Here is a 21,166-nt window from a genome sequence, read left to right on the forward strand (position 1 = left end):
ACCACAGCTGGTTCAAAATGCTGTGGCAAGGCTTCTGACTGGAAAGCGGAAGTGAGAGCACATATCCCCTATATACCTACCTCGCTACACTGGCTGCCAGTAAGTTTTCGAATTATTTTTTAAGATCTTGACACTTGTTTTTAAAACATTGTATGGACTAGCTCCTATATATCTTTCTGATCTTTTAAATTGGTACACTCCAGCGAGATCTTTGAGGTCTGCGGACCAAATGCTTCTAGCTGTCCCTAGGTCTAGATTACAACACAGAGGAGATCGGGCTTTTGCTGTGACTGCTCCAAAACTGTGGAATAAACTGCCCTTACATATCAGGACTTCTCCAACACTAGATACTTTTAAAACTTGTTTAAAGACCCATTTTTGTTATTATTATTATTATTATTATTATTTATATTATTATTATTCTGTATGAGTCTGGGGGGGGGGGGGGGGGGTCAGGCACAGACACAATAATACTGCAGTATGACGGCCACCCTTGTTATCCTTGTTGCCTGTATCATATCCCCCAGGTAATTAGTGGGTGGAGCTGACCTGACATCTGACCTGAGCAGATGGAGCCCAGGGCATTTCTCACATGCATTCCCTTCACTTGGAAATTGCATGTGTGTTGGCAACCATTCATAGTTTATTTACTTTATTTAACTAAACCATTTGTTGCATTCTTTAGAGCTGATTTGTAACAAAGGGTTAAGTCACATCTAAAATGTGTTCTTATCTAGTAATTGTTTTACACATGTTTTAAAGAAAAAAAATACGTCTGTCTTTTTTGTAAACTCGTAGATTTGGCCTAGGGCATATTATTCTATGCCCTACTGGCTCTGAAGACTGCATCTCAAACGATGACATTTTGCTAACATGATTTCTTACATCTCTTCCCGTACTTGGCCCTCCTCTGCCCAAGATGCTGTCTGTTTTTTAAAATGTCTCCAAGACATTGTTATTGATTTTTGCCCTGTCAGCCTGTATTAAATTTGTCATCTAGTGAAGAAGGCCAGGCCATGGCGGGGGCGTAAGAACACGAAGAAGGAGATTAGATTAGTTAAGCCCAACCCAAAGTGTCTAATTTCACATGAGTGTGTAAGTAATCTCACAGTTTTTATTCAACCATGGGACAACGTGCTCCATACTGGGAACTTTGATCTTTGAAGCAAACTGCTGCACAGGGCGTCGGTGTATTAAAGTGCCACTGGGAGTTGTCTCATTGTAAATGTTTTGTTTTGAATTAGTGCTTTACTATGCAGTAAATATGGTATATGGTGACAATGTATGCTTTAAGTGATGCGATGTGTTAAAAAAAAATGTCTGCGCACAGTGCGCCCCTTTAAAAGGTGCTCTGGGGCTACTTCTGGTCGCATTCAGGGTGGTCATCACTGCCAAGGTCTACTGTCGAGGTTTCCGGTTGTCCACGAAGGCAACACTGGTCCTGCGGAGGTTCGGGGAAGCGCATCTGAAGCGCGTTCACGTGTCCATACACACAAACACGCGCGCAGGCCATAGCAGCACACCGGGAGCATCCCTGAGAGGAGGGAGCGCTCGTTTTGGTTTACCATCTGGAAGAATCGCTGTATTAGCTTCTGTCGAGCTTGATCAAAGACTTTCTCTGACGACGCATAATGATCCCGGGCTCTGCCGGGCGCCGTGGATGCTGAGGCGTGCACAGAAATCCACAGTGGATCGGGTAAAGGACCCCCGTGTCTCCTCCAGCAGAAGCAGCAAGCCCGAGACGGAATGTCAAGTAGCCCCGAAGAAAGTCACTCCAGGGGCGGCGGCTCCAACCGTGACTTAAAGACGGCCTCTTCGAGCAGCACGTCCCTCGAGGATGGAAATCCACCACCGCTGCACCAAAACCGTATACGCCAGGTGGGTGTCTGTCCGCAGCCTGCTCTCTGCACTAGCTGGCCCAGTCAGCCGTGTAACGAGCAGTCCAAAGCGCTGATGCTGATGCTGCTGCTGATGCTGTGCGCCTAGGCAGAGCGGTCATAGGCGTTGCCGTGCTTTATCTTATCGGCGCTGCCGAGAAGACAGATTTTCCTATATTGCTGCATAAACTGTGTTTAAATTAGCTGTTAATAATAGAAAAGCTCCTCAACCATCTGTTTTGATAAGCGACGTAGAGGGACGTGCTTCAACATTGTGTGATAATACCCAAACAGGCCAACTGTGCCAGTTGTTATGGCCGTCAAAATAAACACCACCAGGTCTGCTCTGGCTGAGGGGCTTCAGTGAAGAATGTTTACATGTTATCATTTACCACTGAAAGTTTACTGTCTGGATCGGCCATATCATGACACACTGCAAGTTGTTTATAGTTCTGAATATTTGCTTGATTATTTTGAACTTCAGATGTAATTTTTTTTTCAAATATTTGTAGGTCCATAGACTTTTGTCTGCGACTCTCAAGCTCTTAAAATGACACGCATACGCTGTATGTGATATCTGCAACAACATCACATAGAGCGCTGTGCAAAAGTCTCCACTCATTTCTTTACATTTCACTAAAAAGATGGCAAATACAGTAAGCTCAGCAATTTATTGAAACATGCAAACAGACATGGAAATACAGTACATAAGGCAAAAGCAGAGGTAGTGAGCTTGAATGTCAATATTTGGCATGGGCACCTTTATTCTTCCATAACTCTCAGCTTTCTGATCATTTCTAAGTAGTCATCAGGAATAGTTTTCCAGGCTTCATGAAGGACATTCAAATCTTCGTTTTTAGACGTTGGCTGCCTTTTGCTCTGTTCTCTGTCAAGATCTGCACTATTTCAATAATTGAGGTCTGGGCCCTGGGGAGGCCAATCCAGGATTGATTCTCTTCCATTGTGTGTTATTCTATCCAGGTGTACTTTTATTGTATGTCAGTGTGTTTGGGATCCTTGTCATGCTGGAAAATGAGGTCATTTCCAATCAGATGCTGTGCAGATGGTATTGCATGGTGGATTTTATGTGTGTCAAACTGTTTGGTCATTGGTATTTTTTGTAGATTCAGGTAAAGAAATAGAACATGTTATAGTTAGGCGCTTTGCTTACGTTTGAGTGCTTTATAGTTCAGTGTTTTTGTTAAATGGCTTAATACTTAAAAAAAAAAAAAACTTTTCTTTTTAAACATTAAACATTTGTCTGAAAATGGTCAGGTATAAGGACTGGACTGGATGGAAAAAGAAGCCAATATCCAAGAAAAACATTGAAAAACCTCCAGGAAGCCTGCAGAACTATTGCCCAGGACCACTTTAAAAATTACATGAAAGTCTGGCTCCTTGAAAACAAAATATTAAGAAATGAGGGGATGGCTCAAGACTTACAGACTTTTACTTTTATGAGTACACGTGCTAGTAATATATAGAGTCCCTTTATCTATATCCAAAAGTCAATTTTCATAAATTTTCAGTATGAACAAGAAAATGGATGTAAAGCGTTACCATCTAGGCCTGATCATGCAATGTGTGTTTGGCTGCTCGGTGGAAGTGAGTCAGGAGATGGCAGAGGGTTGTTTCCTGTCTCAGTGCACTCTCTGAGGCTAATGTGATTTCAGTAATGGACTGTGGTGCTACATATACACTTGCACACACAGACACACACTTAGACCCTTCTTTTGGGGTGGGGCCTTTGAGCTCAGATACTTGAATGTACTCTGGAGGTTTTGTTTTTTTATAATTAAATGGCACTGAAATATCAAACGCCGCACTGCTCATCAGTGTGCTTGCTTGTTCGTGGTCAACTAATCACATCTTCTACAGGTTTACTATAGTTAGTTTAAAAAAATGCAATTTGCGTACTTCTGTTGATGTGCTCCACAATGAAAGCAGAAAATAGATTTCTTAATTTTCAGATAACAAACTGGATTCACGTTTAGGCCTCTAAACAGCCTGTGACACTCAAAGCTTGTTTAGAGGCTAAACTGGTACAATAAGCCACACCTTACAGCTTGAGGCTGTATGACACTGACCTATTGATTTCCAATATATAGTGCTTAACAAATGTATTAGACCATCACCCACTTTACATTTTACACCACAGTTGCACTAAATCATTGGAACTGGTAATGACTAAAACTAATTTCATATACATGTAATCATTAATACACCAGTATGTGCAAGCCCTTTAACTCAGCGGTTCCCAACCCCCAGGCCTCGGACCGGTACCGGTCCGTGAGTCGTTTGGTACCGGGCCGCAAGAGTTGAGGCTCAGGTGTGAAATGTATAGTTTTCAGGGTTTTTATCGGTTTTCAGCGTTATTTTGTTATCGTTTTTATCGTTAACTCGGTTTTCCTGGGTCTTTTCACGTGTGTTATGAATAAATCTTCTTTTTTTCGGTACCGGTACTAGTTTTATTTTGTTGTTTTTATCCGCGACGCCTTAAAGGCCGGTCCGTAAAAATATTGTCGGGCATAAACCGGTCTGTAGCGCAAAAAAGGTTGGGGACCGCTGCTTTAACTCATATATTTTTAATGCTAAAATATGAATTTTCACAATTTACAGTTTTAGGTGGTCTAATAAATTTGATTAGCACTGTGTACGTACAATCATGTGAAAAACAAGTTTTCACAGGTCTCTGAGGATCAAATCTACAAAAAAATAAATGAATCAAGGTGTTGCAATGGGCCAAAGTACCAACCTCCACCTGATGGAAATGATGTGGTGAGAGAGCGCTGTATAAAGAAGATCTTGCAAGCCTCAGCAAAGTAAAGAAGAGTGGAGTTCTTTCACAGCAATATACTGCTAAAAAAATTATTTTAACTTTTTGCTTCTTATGGTGGTTCCGCAAGCTAGTGAATCATAACAGGACTGCATGGAGTCCTGTTAAAACAGTTTTTCACATGACTGTATATTACTTCTTTTTTACAGAGAAAAATGTAGGAAAAGATGCTTGAGGCAATGATGAGTAACAAATTGTTCAGTAGAGTGCACTGGGTGCATAATGCATCACAGCTGAGCAAACAGTGGTGCAAAATCAAAATACTTTATATAGCCAGTATGCCCAAAACACAAAAAGATATTACAAATCTTTGAAAACTTGTGTTGGAAGTTGATTCAGGTTTCTGTGTATTGTTATGAATGACTCTGATATTCACTTTCTTCCCCCCTGCTTTGGTCCCATCCAACTCCTGAGTCTTGTTCTCGCTTTATGTTGGACTCTCTTCACCAGCAAGCTTCTACTTTCTTTGTCTGCCATTTTGTTAGGGCACACTGGTTTTATCAAAGCCTTTTTATATCTGCTGTTGCTGGAAATGGCTTAAATGAGCTCAGTGAAAATTAAGTATCCTAAATGTGCATGGCCCAGCAAGGAGAGGTACAGATCGAGTTCTTATGTGAAGGCAAATCATGTGATACGTGTGATAATTTTACTCACCGTGAGTATAAAAAATAGCACATTGTGGTCTCTTGGGATACATCACTTTAACTTGCAAGAAAGACTATGGCACATCAAAGGGATACTGTCCAATTAATAGGCTTTTGGCACAAAGAGTACACTTGTCTTGTCTTGTTGTCTTGCAAGTGTGAAAAAGCATCTAGCTGAGTGGATACTCTTGATTTTATCTGTTAAATACATCAGAAAATGTCTTTTTAAAAATGATACCTTGGTTTATGGAGGACTTTAAGGTGTCAGAAGAAACAGGATTGACTGCAGGAACGATTCTTGTGTTTTTTTTAAACTGAACTTACAAAGATTTTAATCCTGCAAACAAACTTTGGTTCATCTCCACTGTACTTTTCAAACCACAGATAGACAATATGTGCAAAACTTTAAAAAAGCAAGTTGACATGAATAAATGTAATGTATTACAGCACTTTAATGTTTAATATTATGAATAATCTAAATCTTATCGTTGAGCTGGAGTTCACTAAAACAATAAAAGAGCTCTGACACAAAAGGAGAACATGACTAAGGGAGACTGGGATGTGAAGATCTTATTTTCAGGTCTAAAAATACTCCTGTCTCTCTCGTGATAGTCCTGGAGAGAAATCGCTTTTTCCCAGCCAAATGGCTTTGTGTCCATGTCTCTGCGCTCACTGCAATGGACCAATGTCACTGTTCATTTGCACGCTACTCTGAGCTGTTGTTAAATGATTGCTTTCTGCAGTTTACTCCCTCCTCTATCTGAAAGATATGTGGAGTGCGTCAAAATATGTAAACTACTTTCCTGGGCTCCAATAGTAGATTCTTAGGAACAGAGATTGATTCTACTAGATTTTATGTTCACTGCAGTCTAAGACAAGTCAAGGAGCTATTTGAACCTTTTTGCTTTGGTGGAAAAATTCTGCTCCCCTTGTAGATACAGATATAAAACCCAGAAAAGCGTAATGCCTTCATTTTATATCCAAAGATGATGGGTTTAGGCAGCTTGACCTGTTTCTTATTCAGGACTTGACATGAAGGTCCTATTTCAAGTGTCAAGCCCTGTCGCTGCATGCTCCTTTCTTTTGACTTTTCTTGCGCTGCATTCCCTCTCCACTTTCTTTTCTGGTTGCCAGTTGTCTTTTCTCCTCGAGAGCCTCGCTTTCTCTTTAAAGGGGTTTGACTCCTTAGGTTGGTTTTCTCCTTGTCTTTTTGGCTGCCTTCCCTACCCATCTCTCATTTCCCAGCAAAATACCCCCCCCCACACACACACACACACACACACACACACACTGATTTTGCCCTGCACTCCTCCCCACTAGTTCCTAGACTCATGTCCTGATGTGCAAGGAGGTCAGATTACACTGCAGCCTTTGACATTTTCATCTTTCTCTTTTCCGCCTCTCTGTCTGTTGCTTTTATGCCTTTCTGTTTTTGCCCGCCTGTCTATCTGTCTCTCTTTTTCCACTGGGAGACTCATGATGGGACTCTGCAGGAAGGGAGTCCTAATGGAGCCAAGATCTTCATTACATTACTTCAGAACAGCTACATCAACGTACACGCGCATATAACCACAGTTATCTTCTTCTGCACAATGCCAAGTGTAAACGTTTGGGGTCAAATACTCTATATCCATTCAAATTGCTAAACGCACATGTAGGTAAAGCATTATACTGTATATTAGTATTTACCAGAGGCTTAACAGCACATTCCTGATTATAAATTCATGCAAAAACTTGTAAATGACTGCAGGTCAACAACTCCAGTACCCGATGGTTGTCAAATGCCATTAACAATTTATAACGTGGGCTTAATGCTTACAGATAATTTCTGTGTAGATATGATTCAGCAGGATACAGCTGTCAATTACACTTTCTCACTATTCATATACTATACCATCAGCAAAATGGCACATTACTGCATCATTTTTCGGATTAACCAGTTCGTCACTCAGTCTGTCAAATGTTAATTTTGAGATTTTGAGAATTAGTAAAGTATTTTGCTTTTTAACAAAAAAATGTAAAGCTGCTTTTTTCTTGTAATTTGTTGATATAATACAAGGAAAATGATTTATGTTTTTGTAGTTTGGAGCTTTTGGACCAACACAACGAGCTAATAGAATACAGAATGCTTATTGTAATTTTCACTACTATATTCTGATTAATTTATTTTTGCCAACTGGTTAATTGTTAATTGAAACATTTTACTAGTACCAATTATTTTTAAATACTGACACCTAGCTTTAGTCAATTATTGTCAAAGAGTGAGTATTTAGAAAGATGTTCTCCAAATACAGATGAGCCACATTGCTGGTGAGCTCTGATGCAATGTACAAGCAATACACATGAGTGTTGTGTTTCAGTACTAGGTAATGGTGATACTGTGTTGAGAAATCCATTGGTATTCCTGTCCAAGATCCAAAATCCAAAGAGCACATGAGCATGTCTATACTGGGGTACAAACAACACCCTGACTCAACCTCACAGCTAGCTTGGGTGCCCTAGTTACGTCTGACACAATCTTTTCCTGGCATGTCTTTTCCTTATAGATGTTTCAAGGACAGAGATAGCATCACTTGATGTGTAATACCTCACCATCATTTTTACAAAATGTTGCAGACTGAAACAGATGAAATTATAAGGAGACAACTTGAGAGACTATCAGCCCGAGTATAAGAAAAGCTAACAACACTATGTAAATATTGTATCCCTTGAAATGTGTCCTCTGCTTCATAGAGGACAGGTGTTTTTGGACCAAGGCAGTGAGAAGCATTTGGAAGTTAATTATTTATAATGACCTTATAAGGCTGATTCCCGTTAGAGAGAAATAGAAGGCGGGGGTAGGAGCAGGGTGTGGTTAGTGATCAATGGACTTCTCAGAAGCTCAGACATATCTATGTAAATGTGCACTCTCCCCAGCTGTCAGCTCCTTCCTAATGCTCCTCCTCTCCACTTCTCTTGCATCAAATTTAAGTTGGGTAAGCAAAGGTTTTCTCACAGGAAACACATCAAAGCTTTTGACTGTGTTGCTGAGAATAGTTTGCTCATCAAACTGAATGTTCACACACACAAACATGTACGTGCACATACGCACAGCAGCATGTTGCTTTTTTTTTCACAAACCGAGGAAGATGACACAACCTGTGACCCACCTTCTAACTCATGCAGCAGTTACATTAGAGTTAAGTCTGACATTTGTGCTTTTATTATGTGTCACTTTGGTCTAACATTTTCCTTTCTGAACTGGTATGGTTATAGATCTAAAAAGCGGCTGAAAAAAGTGGCGATACAATAAAGTGAATTCTTCCCCCATTTGTTTTGTTTTCTCTGTCACCATCTCACAGTTTTATTTTGTTTTTTATGTCTGTCTTACTAATTGTCTGCATTGTTCTTTTTCTCTGTGTGACGGCATCACAGCATCACTCAGCATTCCTGCATGACCGTGTGCTGCAGCGAATTTTAGGTCACACGCTTCATTATTCATAACACATTCAGATTGGAGGTGAAATCAGTTTCTGCCTCAATACCCTTTGTCATCTGACACAGCACTCTGTCATCATTTTGTTATTCTAGCATATGAAGAAATCAGTGAACTTTAAAGAAAAGGTGCAGAAAATTTACAATACAGATAATTTTCCAATTTTATATTAGCTGTAGGGGTGATTGTGAGGATGAATGCACGCCTTTCTCTATGTGTAAGCCTGCAATTGATGCCCTTCCCCTTGACCTGTAACAGCTAGGATAGGCTTCAACCTCCCCCCCCCCCCCCCCGGTGAATTGGATAAGCAGTTAGGAAAATAAGTGGATGCTTGGATGTTTGTGTCCAATTTTGAGTCAGTTTTGACTCATATCAAGGCATAATAATAATATTTCTCACAATACAGAAAGATGTGTTATTGATGATTGCAGGCAGCCGCATTTATAATAATAATAATAATGGATTGCATTTATATAGCGCTTTTTGGAACCCCTCAAAGCGCTTTACAATACCACTATTCATTCACTCTCACATTCACACACTGGTGGAGGCATTGATGACACACGTAATTTGAAGTGTGAACCTACTGAAACAAGGTGCCAGCTGCAGAAGCATTATACTGCATTAGAGATCATACAGCATAATATCCAGTGCCACAGCAGATGTTAAATGTAAGTTCAAATGTTAGCCTATATAATGTTACCGGAGAAATTTTAAATAGCAGGTAAAATAACAGCTTAACACTTTGATTTCAAAAATAACTAAACTAACCCAACCTTGTAATTTATCAGGAGCTGCACAATATTGTCACATAATAAAAAAGAAAAATATTTTCTCGTTGGAAGGTTTTTAGCCAGCCCTGCTTTTTTATTCTATAACTGCATCAGGAATTTTCATTCACTGTTTGTGCGTCCTGTCATATGGTGTGCAACTAGTCAGTACTCCATCAACTCTCGGTGAGGCCATTTGATTATATTTGGGTTGCACATCACCAGCTGCTAGTATCTCCTCATTGTTCTTGACTGTGATTCTGCCTTAAGTGGGAAAACATGTTTGTCATTTCCATGTTTAGCACCTTTAGCAAAAGGTGGAACCTTTAGTTCCACCTTTAGGAACAAATGTTTTGCATATTTTTCAGAGTTTGTTGGTGGTTGTTCCAGTGGATCTTTTTTTTTTTTTTTTAGAAAATCGCTATTAAAAGCCAACACATACTCTTACTGTCAGAGATGTCCGGGCTTGTTTTGTTGTGTGTACTTGGAATCTAAAGTAACGCTTGTACTAGGTGTTACTATAGCAATGACATGTCATGCTATGACACTTGTGGCTGTAACGCAGGAGTGGGTTGATGGTTTAATTCCTGGCTGCTTCAGGTTGCATGCCGAATATCCTTGAGCAGGATACTAACCCTGAGGTGCTCTCATTGGAGAATAAATGTGTGTGAATGTTAAATGGAAAGCACTTACTAAGTGTTTTCTATGGGTGAATGAGGCAAGTTGTAAAGCACTTGGAATGCTCAGACTGAGTAGAAAAGCGGTATATAAGAACGAGACCATTTATACTTTTATGTCACGTAAAAAAATTACACAGGTTATCCCCAACATTATCCCAGCTGATATGATGTTGCATTGTTACTTTGTGCTGAAACCAGGTATCTTGTTAGGTGATGTCATTTGTTAGGTAAATGCGTGAACCACTAGGCTGTGGAGCCACACATAGCTAGGGACTCTATGGCTTGAACTTATACTTCAGTATTTAGTATACAAAACTACAGACTTTTGTTGTGATAACTGGTATATTGTACTACTTAACATTGATAACATCCTATAATAGGATGGGAGTCTTTTTCAAGTATTTATTTTCCATTTGCCTCAAGGCCTCTTTTTAATTAAAATGAAAAGCAAGATGACATCATGTGTTCCCAAGGGACTTGGGTAGAACTTCAAAGAGGGGAAAAGCTATAAATTCAGGTACTGGCCATTTGCAAGGTACTGTAGCGGCTATCTTACCAACCCTCATCTATCACAGGGAGGCAGCGAATGTTGGTTGTAGCTGGAGGCATTGCATTGTACTGATGGCTTTTAGATATAACACTTCATAAACCTTGGCATCAGTTACGGGAAGTGAATAATGAATTTATTGATGTGAGCAGTTGCTTACACTGCATTACTGGCCATCTAGCTTTTCTTACAGTGTTCATAGTTTATTTGGGAAAAGAAAGAAGTTGAAGGTTGTGGCATTGTGTAACAAAAAATAAAAGCTTAAGCAATCAGTTAATGTAGCACTGCTGTTTGCCTTTAGTGTTGCTGCCTGTCTGTGAGGGTGTGTGTATTGGGGGCTTTAGTGCGGTTGCACAACACTAACAAACAAATGGAGCAAGTCATGTTACGTGTAAATCAGCTGAGTGACTAATGAGATTTTTCCATTTGTGTGCATTTGATTTTGTGCTTCATTTACAACAGGGTGTGGTCCTTTTGACTTCCTCTTTCTTCATTTGACTTTCTCTTTATATAATAGTGTATCAAGGTTATGTCATGTCTACAATGTGCCCTTCTATTCAATCTCATCTCATTTCAGTCCCTCCCACCAAGCATCCGAATTTTATTTCTTAGTGTGTGTTTGGGTGTGGCCTGATCTGGAGTCTTAACTGCCTGCTTTGTTCGCTCGCTATTAAATTTGACTCTGTATGATTTGGTTTTGGAAAAAACAGGGGCGGAGATGGAGAGCAAGCATGTGTGCTGTGTATTTTATGGTGCTGACCTTTTTTAAGCACTAAAAGAGGCTTTCAAAAAGACTTGGCATTTACGCACTGTCTCTGAGGCAGTCCATTACTGCTTCAGCCATGTATTTTATTCATTCTGTTACACAAACATAAACAGGCTAACAATTTAGCTATTAGACATAACAAATAGAAATATCAACCTTTTAGGTGGAAAGTCAGCGTATCAAAGCAAAAAAAAATAATCAACTTCTCTTCAATGCAAAATCATATTTTGATCATTAAAAAAAAAAAAAAAACTCCCCTCAAAAAATTTTCCCCCAAACTGTATGTTTTACAGGATCCTCTCTCACAAGTAAAAATAAAGTGCTCTGCTATGGAAAGAAGTATTTAGAACTAAAGTGTAGTTGCTGTGCAGATTTATGTTTTATGAAACAAAATAACTATTAGTGACTTTGTTCATACCAAGGTTGCTTGTTTGTGACTGGCTCTGAACTCTATAGCTTTAGCCACTTTGCCTTTGTTAGCTTCTTTAAAATCCACGTTTCAATGTTTCGCTAGGTGGAGGTGATTTAAATGTCTCTTTAGATTTTTTTTGTTCTGAACATTTGTGGTGGTCCCCCTGTGATTTTGGCAAACCTCGTGTCTTCACTCACAATAAGAAGCCTTAAAGCTAACCACATAGTATCATGTGGTTTGCATGCAACGATTTGCCTACGTCACTGTGTGTGTGTTGTACACGCATGAAACACACCGGCTTGTAATTTGAAATAAGTGAGACTGACTGACTGGTCATCGGCCTCAGTCGATGCTGTAAATTGGCTATTTTGGGTCTTTGGACAGTTAAGAAGTGAAACTCTGCTATACATAATCTTTTAAAGCATGGCAAAGCCTTAACTTAAATTTAGTTTTTTCTCCAATCTTTCTGATGGAATGATGTCATCTGATAATGAAGGATATTTACTAAATTAAATATATTGGAAAATACAATATAGTGATTATTGACATCATGAGTCTTTATATTAGTCCCGGGCCTGAAAATGGTCAAGTTATTCAAAGCTAACAAAGGTTCAAAGGGGTTGGCAACAAAAAGAATCTGGTAGCCATCCCTGATCGCTGTTACAAATTTCAGGGAGGAGATGAAAATTGTGGTTATGAAATATTTAAACGCGTTAAGAAGTCTATATGAGGTTTTTCAAACAGAAAGATCATATCTCCATTAAATCTCAGATGCATTATATGCTGTTAGACACTCTTCTCTGGGAGAACTCTACTAGTCAGCACTGTAGCTCCATTAGCAGGTAGAATAATCGTTATCAACTTGAAGGCCACGTCTTCCATCAAGGATAATGGCCTATCTCACAATTTTAAAGAAAGTGATCAAAATATAATGGCTTATTCCTTTGCTCTTGCTCCTAATGTTTGCTCGTGTTTCATAACATGAGCCCCCCCCCCCACAATAAGGATAAGCAGAAGAGATTGGATGGATGGACAGATCGAAGTCCATGGAAAGCAACTATCTTTTTAAAGCCCTGTTGCCTTTTAAAACTGTCAAATTCATTATTAAATAAAAAATCAGCTTGAAAATTAAACACAAAAGTCGAAAAATAAACAGGAACAAATTGAAATATAGATGTAAAGTGTGAATTTGGTTGTTTAGAACCCCCTTTTCATATAAAAATGAGTGTGTGTTCATGTGACAAAGGAGTTGTACAATTCTGCGAACACACACACATTTACAGCTTGAAACATGCGTGTGTGCTCTCTGTCTATCAAAGAATGCTAATGGGCCAAATAAAAGCCTTTGGATCTATAAAAAGGAAAGCAGACCATTAACCCCTCCCCATGTACCAGGTCCACTGGACCAACAGAAACGAGAGCTCACGTCATCCTTCTTTCAGATCGCCCATCAGTGTAACCTGAATCTCAAATGGATAACCGCCACCACACAAGCACACACACTTCCTCATATACACGTGCATTTGCAGACAAGCAATGATAGCATTATAACTTATTACTGAGGACACTGTTTCTGGATCAGCTAACATGATGATCAATAATTATAGATTTTTGTCTGTTTAATGTGAAATTCAAGAACTCGGGTAATGCCAAGGTTTTTACTTGTAAAACAGAGTTGGCTTTAGTGTACTTAGGGAAGGGAAGGTGTACCCAATGAAGGTACACCTCCAAAAGACTGTGCATCTTCTGCAATCCAAACAGAACTTGTTAGTAATTTTACAATAGCTCACTGTAACAAAATGCTACTAGTTGTAAATAACCCCCGTCCAGTAAGTATTTCAGTATGTGATACATTTCAAGTAATGATGCATATATATTTAAAATTACAATAGCAAACCAAAAAGTAAAATTGTATTGTGCAGCAGTTCCATTCCATTTGAGACTCCACAATTTCTCATTTCCTGTTAGGATGTCCTGTGACTGGACAGTACCAACTATATTGCTATGTAAAAGTTAATGTAGATAATGGAGAAATCATCTCTCGTGAAATAAAAAGATTTTGGTTGAATCCATTTCCTGAAAACTCAGACTTTATGTACTATGTTTATTTGTAACAGACGGGCAAAGGTAATTGCAAATTTATGAAAAATACAATAAAAATAAACATTTTGCATCTGTTTCATTCTCTTGTTAAGGAAGACCAGCCCACCTTTTTTTTAAGATACAATGATTGAGGAAAATCTTATCTGAGGCTTTGAGAGTATGTTTTTACTGAGCGTAAAATCAAACTATAAATTCATAATCAGGCACTGAGAATATAGTATCCAGCCACAGTCTAAAGTATCTGTAACCATAAACTGTTTTAATTTTATGACCATAAATGGTTTGAATAGGTGACCTAGTGAATAGCATGTGCTTGTAATTTCAGTTAAAAACAAGTTTATGCTTGAAAAGAAACCAGAAAAAAATGTACATTACAATTTCAGTTTATTACAATTATTACAACTGTATTATTTTTATTCAAGTGAATAAATTAACAAGGAGCCTTAAATGTCTGTTCAAGGTTCCTTGTTCCAAAAACCTAGATCAGAGTATATTGTATACTTGTATTATTTTGTTTTGAATATTAGTATAATGGATTAATGATGCAAAAATGTCGAGTGTTCTTTTTACTTGTGTTTACTACAAGTTGTTTTTTCTTCCAATATAGACACTGTTAGGTCAGATTGGGTTCAATCTAAGATCCATAGGCTGTTTCCTTAAAAAAAAAAAAAGATTCTCTTATTCCCTTCGTCACCAGCAGAGAGCAGCAAAGGAAACAGAAATGTGCAGTCTCTCTAAAGGCAGCATTGTCATGGAACTAAATGTAGCAGTCAGGTTCAGTGCACCAGTGTTTAAAAAAAAGGAAAACAACATTATTGCAGTTGTGGAGTGATTCAGCAAACCTGTCCCATTCATGATTACTAGAAGAAATAAATGCTGCTGATGCTGCTGTAGCTGACTGAGTCAGTGAAACCGATCAGGCGGAATGTGTGAACAGAAATAGAGGTGTGAGATTGTGTCCCTGTCACTTGTGCTGAAATTTCAAACTCCTAACATTAGCGGTATTGACAGAGAGAGACCTTGACACCCGTCTGCTTGGAGTGGGCGCGCACACTCACATGCAGAAGCTGTCAACTTCAATTCTATCAGCCACCACTACGGAGGGTGCAATGCAGTTAAGATTCAGACTGACCCACTTTCTCCCGTTTAGGGGGAAGCCTGTAACTTGGTGGTTGGAAGCCGCTGTTCTGTGCTCACTGGTCCCCCTCTGGACTGAGTGGTGCGTCCCATTTGCTCTGCTGGCTCACAGTAGGACAGCCTGTACCCAAGTTCACCCTTTTCATGGTCTCGTCTCATTTTTATTTGAACACTTTTTACGTCATTCTTCTCCATTTTTATTTGGAAAAGTCTGTAGTATGTAATAAAAGAAACTAAACGCATACATCATTTAAACTGCGACAAAATACAAAGTCCTTACAGACTTTATAGATTTATGAACTTGTAAATTGGGGGTTAACCATACCATGACTAGAATATTTACCGTATTTCGACCATTGTAATCCATCTCATGGTCCTTTCTGACCTATTAAATCTTCTCTACACATTTACCTCATTCGCTAAGGATGGAGAGCATTTTCACAGCAGCAGAGAAAGTAGCTGTGTCTGCAGCAGTCAGCTGGCTGTTAGCACACAGCCTCCTTAAACCCCTTACACAATGAAAAATTTCCTGTGACTCTGGCTCACATGCACATTAACACTCATGCAAGGACACGCTCATACATACTCAGAGCCTTTTGTAGCCACATCTGTTCACATGGAGGGTTTTCATGTACATCTGGGATGGGTAATTCCCTGTTTGTGTGTTGAAATATGTGATGAGGATGAGAGTGTGAGTGGTTCTTATGTTCATTTTTCATCAGCCTTTTTCAGTCATCATCCCTCTTGTTCGTGTTTGATAGGACCATACGAGGGGAGGGATTCATTTTTTGAGCACCTGTACGTGTGTGTATGCCTGTGTTTTTGTATGAGGACTGAAATCTAGCTGCTGTACAAGGTGGAAGAAAAGAAAACTGAAGAAAGGAAAAAGAGGAATATGCAACAATTTTTAAAAAATATTTTGTTTTTCACTGAATTTGGGTTAACGCTTCTTTAAAGTCTTTTTTTCAATCATTTCGGAGTAATTAGTCAATATTTTTCTGGTTTTTCTTTTAGGGCCTAATAACTTTTTATAATTTATATAGTATGGCATTTTTTTTTGACAAATATATAAAGTGAAGGTGTTTAGTTTGCTTTAGGCAAGATTTATAAATTTTAGCACCAAGGAAAACACACAGAAAAGTAGAAGGGTGAAGTCATGGCCCACGCTGCAGCCCATCTTAAGAAAGCTCGCGAGCTTGAGCAACACCCAGACTACAGAGCTTTGCAGAAAGCCAGGGAGAAGAGGAGACGGCAGCGGGAAAGAGCTGAACGAAAGCGTCAGGTAAAATCTGTCACACGTGGTGTGTATCATGACAATTTCATTACCACATTCTGTGGTGGCCTTATCGTACGCTTTGGTGTTACTGTAGGACAACCTGAAAAGGGGCTGTGGGATTTGCACAGAAGTCACAAATGGAGGTGGTTGAAATCACACTAGGTAACGGATAAAGTACAATGTCAAAGAAATAGTACTGTACGACTGTCTACCATAAATAGTATATTTTTTTAAAAGATTTTCACCGTTTTTGTTTTAACCTTCATGGCAATACAAGCCCCTAGCAATACTAGTTCACATATGTTCATAAGTGACCTCGTGTACACAAAGCAGCTGTTAATGAGACATTCATGATAATAAGTAGAGTTTTGATTTTCATCCAGTGTAAGCATATACTTGTGTTGTCCTTCATTACATGACTGGCTAATCTGTGCAAATCCTGTATGGATACAGAGATTACAGCTGGATCTCAATCAATCCAATCTCTGCATGTGGAGTTTGGCAAACAGCTGAATCAGGCAGGCAGATGAGTAAAAACTCAAAAAGTGGAGACTGAAGAATACACACACACACACACACACACACACACACACACACACACACACACACACACACCTGATTATATCAGTAATGCTTTTCTGAATGTGTGATGCCTTGTAATATTTTAATATGAGTAACATTATTAAAGAATTATTAATTATTTTTACCAAATAGCATAGTGAAAAGAAAAGTAAAGAAAGTAAAGAAAAGTGCTTTTTGGTCATGTGAACTATTTCAAAATTAAGTAGTAAATGTGACTGGGATACAAAATGCGAATGATCTACACAAAACGAGTTCTGTGTAGTGAAAAATTCTATGTAAGGTTGAAATTAGATTGCTTGTACTAACCGGATCTGACTTGGTCAATTTTTCAGTGGTTTCGGTCAGCCTCCCATATGTCCCATTATGCATGAGCAACACATGTACAGCAGCACAGCCAAATAGTTGCATACACACTCACAGCCACACACTAACATGTGATTAGTGTTGTAAAGACTCACTTCTTGATGCATTCTCAATCATCCAGGTAAGTAAATCTCCAAAAGTTGATTCTGTTCATTTGGACGTAGCGTTTTCCGTGGGAGAAACGTTTTGTCACTCATCCAAGTGACTTCTTCAGTCTCAGCTGACTGCAGGTTTCCCCAACATTATAAACAGTACTGTTTATAAGGTTGGGGATAAACAGTACTGTCAAATTTTGGAGGTAAAGACTCACTGTTCACTACCATGAAAAACCTTTGTAACAGCAAACCTAATCAAACGCTTAAATCACCACCATGAACATTTATAAGAAAGTAACCAAGGCAAAGTGACTCAAGCTAAAGCTGTCGAGAGCTCAGAGCCAGTCCAAGCCAGCAGCCTCTGTATGAGCAAAGGATCGAAGGAGTTATGTAGACAATTATAGAGATGAGTAAAAATGAGGGAAGCGCTGAAAGCCTGTTATAAACATGCTGAAAAAGATGAAAGTTTTTTTGTTGTTGTTGTTATATAAATCTGTTGCTTTTGTTTGGTAAGGAAAATATATCAGACATTTCAGTTAATTATTTATGCTTCAGCTAATTTTGCTTTGAAGAAAAGTTATAGTTCTTAGAAAGAAGAGAATCAGAATCATCAAAAATCTGTATTACCATGTCAGACTTGGAATTGGCCAAAGAAATCTCAATTAGTGCATTTCTCATTTAAATCTTTTTTATTGCTGTGTTCATTTTTTAATTTTGTCCCAGAATCCTGACCCTTGATGTTCCTGAAAGCACCGTAGGCCATGTGGTCTACATTCTGAGTGAAACCCAGCTGTTATGCACCCTACCATGAACACACACACACACACACACACCCATCAGTGGGTTGTGTCTGGGTGGAACTGAAGGTCTAGAATGGTAAAAATAGCTCAGACAGGAGAGATAGTAAGGGTTAAATGTTTATGGCTGCAGTTGTTATCTTACTGCGAGAGAGGAGAGGCAGTGGACGAGTAGGCAGGACTGGGCCTTGACCACAGTACATCGTACATTAAGTTAGAGCTAGAGGCTGATCCTCAGTAGCTTGCACTGTGATAAAAGGGAACAACAAGGAAATGTAGTAGAATTAATTAGAAAAGGAAGCAAGATTTGGTAATTTATTAAATATGTTTGAACCAAAAATATATACAAATTTATTGGACTGTGGGATTAAAGGATGCCAGTAATCAGGAGTGTAGGACTGAGAGATGCAAAGTGAGAAACTGCAAGAATTTGACAAAGTGGCCAAAGAGAGTAAAGAAAGGCGACAATATTCAGGTAAAGCTGGGGATTCTTTTCCTCTCTGAATGGTAACCATGGGAAATGCTGCAACATGTAAGATATGTGGATCAGATAAAGCTTCAAAGACCGTTGGGATTGACTATGCCTTAAATCAACATACTGATTACTACAAGGCTGCTGACAATGGATCTAATGTTGATGATTTACTGGTAAGAGATGGAAAGCAGACTTACGTTGTTATAATTTCTTTTTCTGCTAATGTCCTTTTTTGTCAGAAACAAACATGTTTGTTTGTCCTGTGTTCAGCAAATGAAAATAAAATAAACAATAAAAGTGAAGATGAATCAAATAGACCAATACAGCAAGGCTGGGATGGTCGATTTGGTAAAGTAAATCCGTAAGGCATCTTTCTTTGCCTTTAGACAACAATTCTGATGGCAAAAGAACCAAACGGGACAGGCAAAAAAAAAAGAAAAGAAACAAACATGTTAATGTCTGATGGTTTGTTTGGGATTGTGCGACATTGCACGTGAAGGGTAATCCACATAGGGGGTGTGGTATGATTGTTGACATGCATTGCAAAGTTTGATGACCTTACAAGTTAACGCCCAGTGGCGATTGACTGACACTTTAACACTTTAACCTCGCTAAAAAGAGGTTAGAAACTTGTTGACACTTTCAAGATAATGAAGACAGTACTAATGTTCACATACTGTGATATTCAGCAGCAGGTATATTTTGATTATTCAAATATCAGATGGCATGCAATGAAAAATTCTATTTTGGGCCAAAATCATTACAGAGGTAATGACAGGCCATCGTCAGAAAGCCATCACTTCCTTTGACTTTGTTTTGTTTTTTTGTTTGCTGTTAAAATTGGTTGTTAAATTCTGTTCATTAAGCTGCAGTGATTATGATTGTCTGAAGTAAACAAATGTTAGATGTTTTATTAATATAAGTTTTTTTTAATTCTGATACTGCCTTAAAAATATAACACTATTTGGTAAGATTTATATTTAATCCAACTCAGTAAAGAGTGCTATTCCTCTTACATTTTTTTAAAGAGCAAGAGGAAAACACAATTTAAATTTAAAACTTAAATTTGCTGTGTACATGCACATAAAGGCAGTCTGTCATTAACTGTTGATCAGGCAGTAACGAACAGTTCTAACAAAAAATGAACAATTTTTGAATAAAATGGAAACAAGTCTTACACCAGGAGAACAAGAAATGCTGGAAGGCTTGAGATCAAACAGTAACACAAAATCTAAAAAGTAGGAGCTGGAACACCAGTGATATAAATACACCGAGGAGACTGGCTGATTGGGAACAAGTGCGGCAGTTTAAAGCAGGTGATATTTATCAGTGCAGGACAGACAAAAATGGAGGAAAAAATAGTAAAGACACAAGTAAAACTAAAAAAAGACAGCAGGAATGGCTAAATAAAACAGAAATAAACTTAAGCCTGAACAAAAAAAAACATGACATCAAAATGCAAATTTAGTATGACAACCTGATGTAGGGATCAAGGTTAGAATCTCCATGAAATTAATGTAAGTCAACATAATGTCCTCTGGCGATGTGGAAACGTGACTCTGTGTGTGTATGTGTGCGTGTGTGCGTGTGCACGCGTGCGCAGCTGCTTTGTGATGGTTACATTTAGAGTAGCCTAGTAGGCCACTGATACTGTACAAGCAGCTATGTAGCCATATAAAAACACATGATTGACCCTTTATTTTATGTTTTAACATTAAAAGAGCTTTAAGGAACAAGCTTATTTAAGTAGAGCATTGGGCATCGTTGGAATTAAAAGAGGTAGATGACTTATAGGTCTGCTTGTAAAACCCATCATGACTGTGTGTGTGTGTGTGTGTGTGTGTGTGTGTGTGTGTGTGCGCATGCACACTGAGAAAAATACTGTTTTGTCTGATAAATGGAATGTGGCTAGGGATGGGTATCGTTTAGGTTTTATCCGATACCGGTGCCAAACCGGTACTTTTGAAACGGTGCCGGTGCTTAAACGGTGCTCAAACCGGTGCTTAAAGAATGGAAAACACAAAATTGGTCCAAAAACCTCATGTTCAGCTGTTTTTTTTTGTAAAAAGATAACAATGTTACCCTTTTCTGCAGCTATAGGGCATATATGGTATCATTCTTGGCTGGAAGCAGTGCTTAAACAATGGAAAAAACACAAACTTTGTCCAAAAACCTCTCATGTTTAACTGTTTTCCACTTTTTCTTTGGTCATTTTAGCCTTTTTGGCCAGGGTGAAGGGAGTATCTGCCATCAAACAAGAAGACAGCCGCATGTAGCTATGATGATGTTTGCTAGTTCACCTTACATGCATTAATGTAATAACGTGTTTAG

At 38.7% G+C, this 21,166-nt stretch overlaps 1 protein-coding gene across 3 annotated transcripts in view; it reads left to right on the forward strand.

Moving 5' to 3' along the window:
• The first annotated feature begins 1,389 nt into the window (after positions 1 to 1,389).
• ank2a (ankyrin 2a, neuronal) overlaps positions 1,390 to 21,166 on the forward strand; it is a 77,237-nt gene continuing 57,460 nt past the window's right edge. For 2 of the 3 annotated variants that reach the window (XM_085163640.1, XM_085163643.1), the window contains exon 1: positions 1,390 to 1,878. In XM_085163640.1, the coding sequence (XP_085019766.1) occupies positions 1,747 to 1,878 (132 nt within the window). In that variant the 5' untranslated portion in view covers positions 1,390 to 1,746. The remainder of the gene's footprint in view (positions 1,879 to 21,166) is intronic. The other variant, XM_085163642.1, reaches the window with a different exon arrangement.

Source organism: Neolamprologus multifasciatus, chromosome 6, assembly GCF_963576455.1.
Source record: "Neolamprologus multifasciatus chromosome 6, fNeoMul1.2, whole genome shotgun sequence".
Lineage (NCBI taxonomy): Eukaryota > Metazoa > Chordata > Actinopteri > Cichliformes > Cichlidae > Neolamprologus > Neolamprologus multifasciatus.